The sequence below is a fragment of the Galeopterus variegatus genome, unplaced genomic scaffold (genome assembly GCF_000696425.1).
Source record: "Galeopterus variegatus unplaced genomic scaffold, G_variegatus-3.0.2 Scaffold10569, whole genome shotgun sequence".
NCBI lineage: Eukaryota > Metazoa > Chordata > Mammalia > Dermoptera > Cynocephalidae > Galeopterus > Galeopterus variegatus.
The window spans coordinates 19,721-26,308 of NW_007736680.1; the positions used below are offsets into that span (position 1 = coordinate 19,721).

Here is a 6,588-nt window from a genome sequence, read left to right on the forward strand (position 1 = left end):
CACTGAGGGTTGCGATCCGTTGCCGGACACGAAAAAAGACAAAAAAAAGGAAAAAAAAAATCATCACAATTAGAGCTTACATTTACTGAACTCAAGTGTCACATCTGTATTAAGCTCTTTATGTGAACAAACAGGTGGAATCTCACATAACCCTGGAGGCCCAGAGAGGCTAAGTGACTTGCCCAAGATCTCACAGCTACTGAGATAGGTCCCATCAGCCCGACTCCCACACTGAGGCAGCAGTGGTGTGAGCGCTACTCACTTCCAGAGTGGTCCCGCAGGCACTAGCCTGGACGGGGCTGGTCACAGAAATCCAGTTGCTCTCCTCTTCTTGCATGATGGTGCTGCAGTTCCAGTCCCGCAGATAGGCAATGGGATCCTCCCCCAAACCCAGGCCTCCCAGCAAACACTTGTCCACCTTCACCTTCATCTCCGTGGGCCCACATTCCAGCTGAGGCTGTAGACTGTAGACATCTGGAAAGCCAAGGGAGGAGTAAGTAAAGTGCACAGGGGCTTGGAAGCAGTGGGCAGAGTCCACATTCCCTGCCCCTTGGCAAAGCTACCATGCCCACCAGGAGGTTGGGTAGACTAGAAGGGGCCTGAGACCCAGATGGAATTCATGTCCAGGCTGGTGGCAGGCGAGGTTGGTTAAGACACTGGTCCAAGATTTCCAAGCATCCTATGTGCAGGCTTGGCTAAAGTTTTCCTGTCTAGTTCCTCTGGGGAATTGGGATCTTTGGGGAAGTAGGATGGTCATGCATTCCAGACTAGAATTAATGATAGATATATACTACTTTGCAAAACCGGAACATCTGACCAGGTTCAGAGCCATCCTATTTATTCATTCATTCAACATTTATTCAACAAATACTTCTTGAGCATCTACTATCTGCCAGGTGGTGGGGGATACAACACTTATCAAAACTGATAAAATTCCCACCCTTATAGAGCTAACATCCTAACAGGGGAGACAGACAGTAAACAAATACAAATACAATTTCTATCATATCCATGAATGCATTGGGTCAGTCCCCATTTACTAACCAGCTTCTCTGTGTGCTAGGAACATTCGACAGAAAAATAAATAATATAAATGAACTCAGTATGACATGAGGATTCTTTGGTTTTGTGTCAACACCAACATCCCAACAGTTTATGACAATTCAACCTGGTGAAGGTGCCGACAGAAGTATGTTCCAGGTGCAGGGGTCACACAGGAAGGTTGATCTGAGTCTGTTGGTGACGTCAGGGAAGGATTCATGGCGGGCTGAGACTTGAGAGGGGGCAGAACCTTTGCAAGTGAATAAGGCAAGCTAAGAAATCCTGGCTAAGGGAACAGCAGAAGGAAAGGTGTGGAGATGGGAGAGTGTGTTTATAGAAGTGCAGAATTCAGAGGTAGAGAAACTCAGTACAGGAGGGGGTGGAAGTGAGGAGATGGAGAAGTCACTGAGAGCCAGATCTTGAAGGGATTGTGTCTGTAAGCAACAGGGGCCCACTGAACAGCCACTGTTCTGCCAGTCACTAATGAAGCCTCCTGCTCATCCAACCAGCTGAGGAGGACCTTGGAGTCCATCCAGGTATAGAGACATCCTCAAAGCCCAACCTCTGGGATGGGCTGACTCTGGGATGAGCCTAACCCCCAGAAAGCACCACCAACCCTCTAGGCTCTCACCCACCCAATGAGCAGAGAGAGTCTTCAAGGAGAGCAGGGGTGTTCCCTTCCCCCATGTTGCTCTTGCTGGGCACAGCTAAGCACCACCTCATCCACTGCAGCCCAATTTTCCAAATATGTCATGCTTCTTCTTGTCCCTCTCCCTAGGACACTTCAATGTGGACTGAGAGTGTGCTCAGAGGAAAGCATGCTGTGCCAAGAACAAGAGTCAAAGGCCCTCATTAGAGTCCTATGAAGAGATGAGGGAAATAATCTCCATGGGAGGCCCATCCAAGCCCATCCAGGGCTTAGGGTTTGTCTACGGCATCCCTAACCCCGGGCCATGGGACTCTGCTTGCTCACTTCCTGGAACAAGAAACTCATCACCTGTCAAGCCTGCCCATTGGACTGCTCTGATTTAATTCTCACGATAGCCTTATATGGCAGGTGTTTTTATTACTATCTTCATTTTAGAGATGAGGACATTAAGGCTCAGGGTAGGCGGCTTGTTCCAGGAGTCTGCCCACGTCCCTTACATGAAGACTCTGATACTTGAACACAGCAGCCACACTTGCAGAGATCTCATCCTCAGTTCCTCCGTCCTTCATGGGTCAAGCCTGCCCACATCTGAGCCATTTCCCAAGGCCACAGTCCAGTGACCGACCTGGAAATTTGTTCCAGTCCTGCCCTCCCTTCTTTGGACACCCACTGACTTCATGGCAAGTGGACTGGAGAACCCGCATTCCTCCCACATCAGTTCCATGCCCCCATCTCTGGTTTACACCTTTTCCTGACCCTGCAGGACGGCAGCCACCAGCCCAGCGAGCTGCTCACCAGAGCCATTGAGGTCCTGTTTGCAGAAACAGCCCCAGATGCCGTCGACAGCGAGGCACTCCTCCTCAGGGCGGCAAGCCTCCTCACATTTGTCCTCCACAGTGGAGGGGTCTAGGGGAGGGTGGAAGAGATCAGGATGCAGGGCAGGATAGACCTGAGGTCCCCAACCCAGACCTCCCATTCCTCCAGGGCACAGGAGTCTCACCAAGGTTGCGCCATACTTAATACAAGGGCTAAGCCTCGAACTCAGATTTCCTGTCTCCCAATCCAGTGCAGTAAGGCAGAACACCAAAGCTTGCTACAGGCCAGGCTTCATGCTAAGTGCTTTCTATGTATTATCTCATTTAATCTTCAGGGTAACAATATGAGACAGGGCAGAATAATGGTTAGGCATATGACTGACAGGGTCGAGTGCCTGGATTCAAAACCCAGTTCGGTGACACTGGGAGAGCTCCCTAACTTCTGTGCCCTGGAGGTGGTGCCGATCTCATGGAGTTGGTGAAAGGATTAGATAAGTTAATTCAAGGATGCTTCCAAAAGTTCATGGAAAAGTAGAATAAAAGATACTACTAATCTTTCCATAAGCTTTTTTAAGTACCCGTGTGTGTGTTTCAAGTGCTCAGGATAGTAGCAAGTGCGTTGTGAGCACTATGTGTTAGCTGTTATTTTTGCTATTTTCCATTTTTTCAAATAAGAAAGGAAGACTCAGAGAGGTAAATTAAACTGCCGAAATAGAATCAAAATCTGAATGAGCCTGAGTTCTTGATACTATGCTACACACATTTATAAATCGGGAGATTTCACTCTCAAATTGGAATTTCTGGCTTTCCTTGAGATGCTGAAAGACCTGGCAACCACTGGGCTACCTTCCTACTGGGCAGTAGCCAGCAGGAGCTGACTCAAGATTGTTCTGCGTAGTTTCCTTTTGACCTGTTCTAATCACTCTCCTGAGCCTTGGGGATGTCACTGGTCACCCTGGCCAGCAGCTGACTCCAGGATCTCTGCTGCTTACCTGTACAGTATCTCAGATCACAGCTGGGGGTGCCATCCAACCAGTACACATGGTACCCACCCGAGCAGGCCTTCACCAGCACCTCGGTCTTCCAGAGACAGCAGTTGCCACTCCAGTGGGCACAAGCAGTGCGGCTGACAATGCCATCTCCGAGGGTGGGGTGGGTCCCATTCAGCCACAGGGGAGCAGCCGCCTGGCACCGGTACGTTGGGACACAGGTCTCCGACAACCTCACTCCTCCTTCACCCTCAAAGCGGTACCAGCCGTGCAAGTCCTCGTCACACCCCTGGTTGTCTTCTGAGTTCTCTGTGCTTCGGAAGGGTTCATCCAGGCTGGTGTAATTCTGGCAGGGGTCAAAACAGAGTTGGGACTCCGAGGTGCCAATGGCTTCGCACTCCAAGTCCAGCCCATAGGAACTGGGTTCAGTAGGGTAACCTGGGAAAGTGACAGAGTGTGCTTGGGTGCACTGAGCAACCCCAGAGCCCACAGGATTTTTACACCCCCATGTTCTACTTTGGATGTGCTAAGGACCCTAATGAGGAAATCAGACACACAATCTGTAATTAACTATCAAACATCATCACCTGGGGTCAGAAAATTCAATCAGGACTTGGTGTGGTATTTCATAGGCTTTGGGGACATCAGGGACACTGCCCTTCACACCCCACCTCACTTCCTCTCCGCTCAGAGTTACAAAGTGCTTCCCTGTACAGCCATACAAAGCAACCTTGTTTGACCAATATTTGTTTTTCTCATTATTTACTTAATACGGGCTCACTGGGAAAAAACCTCACACATCATTAAACAAATAAAGTAGAAATGAAAGTCCTCATAAGCTCATTTCATCCCCAGAAGTAATCATAAGTCTGTTGTATAGCCTTCAGATTCTTGCTACGTGTATGTTTAAAATATAGGGATTTTTTAAAAGTAAAAATCAGTTTAATTCTGTACAAGTTTTTTTTTTTTCCACTTGCATTTTTAAATTAATACAGCACAGCCATTTTTCCATATCAGCAGATACAGTCTAACAAAAGATTTCTCAACCTTGGCACTATTGACATCTTGGCTGGATCATTCTACCACATGGGGGCTGCCCTGTACATAGTAGAACGTTTAGCAGAATTGCTGGTCTCTACCCACTAGATGCTAGTAGCACCCTCAAGTTGTCTCCAGGCATTGCCAAATGTCCCTGGTGGGGCAAAATCCCCTCCAGCTGAGAACCACTGATGTAACAAATCCATTTCTGGTTGCTGATCTACCATGAGTTTTAACAGTTTCAGGGACTGTGATGTATGAAGAGGCAGAGAAGAGAGAGGAAAATGAGAGGCTGGTCAGGCTAGGTTTAAATCCAGCTCCACGGTGCCGACCCGTGGCTCACTTGGGAGAGCGTGGTGCTGACAACACCAAATCAAGGGTTAAGATGTCCTTACCGGTCATCTTTTAAAAAATAAATAAATAAAATAAATCCAGCTCCACACCTGCTAGCTAGGTGACCTTGGCAGGTGATTTAACTCCCCTGGGACTCATCGGCAAAACCACACCTGCAAGCTTGTGGTTGCCAGACCTCAGCCATTCCCACGCCTTGAGTCTTGATGTTTTCCACACCTGCGTCAGCCTGTCCTATTATTTACTTAAAATGTTTCTTTCAATGATTCCCTTTAAAAATTAGTTTCATCTTAAGGAATAATATCTATGATAACATAGGTGTCACGCACTACTTATGTTTTGTAAAATACACAGGGAAATAAATATATATCTATTAATTTTTTTAAAGAGTTCCATGCAACCCCAGAGTCATGTCTTGGGATACGTATGCCCCATTTGGAGGGATAAATCCTTAAAGGATTGTTAGAGGATTAAATGAGATAATACATGTAAAATACCAAGCACAGCACCAAGGTCAAGCTAATTCTCTTTTCTAGTTTTGATTTATCAAATGGTGTGCGTGCCTGAATGACAAACTAAATACACACACATGATCATATTCTTACAATACATGTTAGAGGGGATTCTTAAAAAGAAAGATTTCCAAGCCTCACTCCCATGTACTCTTGCTTTAAGGAAAGAAGCTGCTGCGCTTGTTACTCTGGGATTATTTCCTGCACGCCCTGTACATTCCTATCAAAAGCCATGAGCTCGGTTTCCCCAAACACCTTTCCCCACAGGCGACACAGGCAGAAATTTGCACCGTAGTCTTGAGCTTGAAAACCCTTTCTACAAGTTTGTAAGATGCTCAATTCATAGATCTTTGGCAGGAACCAGCGGGATCACTAAATCTTGCTCTTTCATTTTTACAAGATGAGCAAATGGATACAGAGGAAGGAGATACCAGTCCCAGGGCTCTGATCTCTCCCAGATATGGGCAGGGGAAGTTGTGCTAACTGGCTGCCACCACCCTTTCAGGGGACTTTCCGATATGACTCTTTGAGAGACTGTGGCTTGGTTCCCATTTTCCTCAGCATGTAACCCTTGACTTCTAGCTCTCAGTCTCTGCTGTAGACCAGCTCATTCCTCTCACTATCCTGCACCGCCTTCTCTGCCTGCCCCACTTACTCCCCAGGTGTTCTGGACATCTGCGACGCCAGGTGAGCAGGGCACTCACCTTGCTGCTCCGCAGATGCCAGGGTCAGAATGCAGGAGGCCAAGGCCAGCCACAGGAGGTCAGAGCCCGCCATCCTTTCTATAAGGTGAGGCGTGCAGGTCACTCAGCAGCGTGCAGACTCCCCATGCAGCTACAGGAAAGGAAAGACCCAGATAAGGTCAGGGCAACAGAGGCTGACACCTGTGGGTGCGAACATGGAACTTACATAAGCTCAGCACCTGCTATAATAGCAGGACTTGTACTAAGCTTCTTGCATACCTTATTTAAGTCTCTGAACCACCCTGCAGGGAAGGTACTATTATTGTGCCCATTTTACAGATGAAGAAGCTGAGGCTCAGAGTACAACAATCCAAGAAGTATTTATTGAGCCCCTCATATGGACAAGCACTGTGCTGGAAGCTAAAAAGCTTGCTTATGGCTACAGGGCATGTTCTCAGAAACAGAACTGTTGGCTTCCTTCACGAAGGGGTGTATTGTTTTAAAGCAGGC

General features: G+C 47.6%; 1 protein-coding gene across 3 annotated transcripts in view; it reads right to left on the reverse strand.

The window, feature by feature from the left end:
- GP2 (glycoprotein 2 (zymogen granule membrane)) overlaps window positions 1-6,233 on the reverse strand; it is a 17,252-nt gene extending 11,019 nt beyond the window's left edge. The window contains exons 1-4 of one of the 3 annotated variants that reach the window (XM_008594322.1): window positions 6,100-6,223; window positions 3,905-3,913; window positions 2,486-2,596; window positions 263-474 (exon numbers count right to left, since the gene is read on the reverse strand). In XM_008594322.1, the coding sequence (XP_008592544.1) occupies window positions 263-474; window positions 2,486-2,596; window positions 3,905-3,913; window positions 6,100-6,172 (405 nt within the window). In that variant the 5' untranslated portion in view covers window positions 6,173-6,223. Of the gene's footprint in view, window positions 1-262; window positions 475-2,485; window positions 2,597-3,497; window positions 3,933-6,099 lie in introns of all 3 variants that reach the window. The other 2 variants (XM_008594320.1, XM_008594321.1) reach the window with 2 other exon arrangements.
- Between the last annotated feature and the right edge of the window lie 355 nt (window positions 6,234-6,588).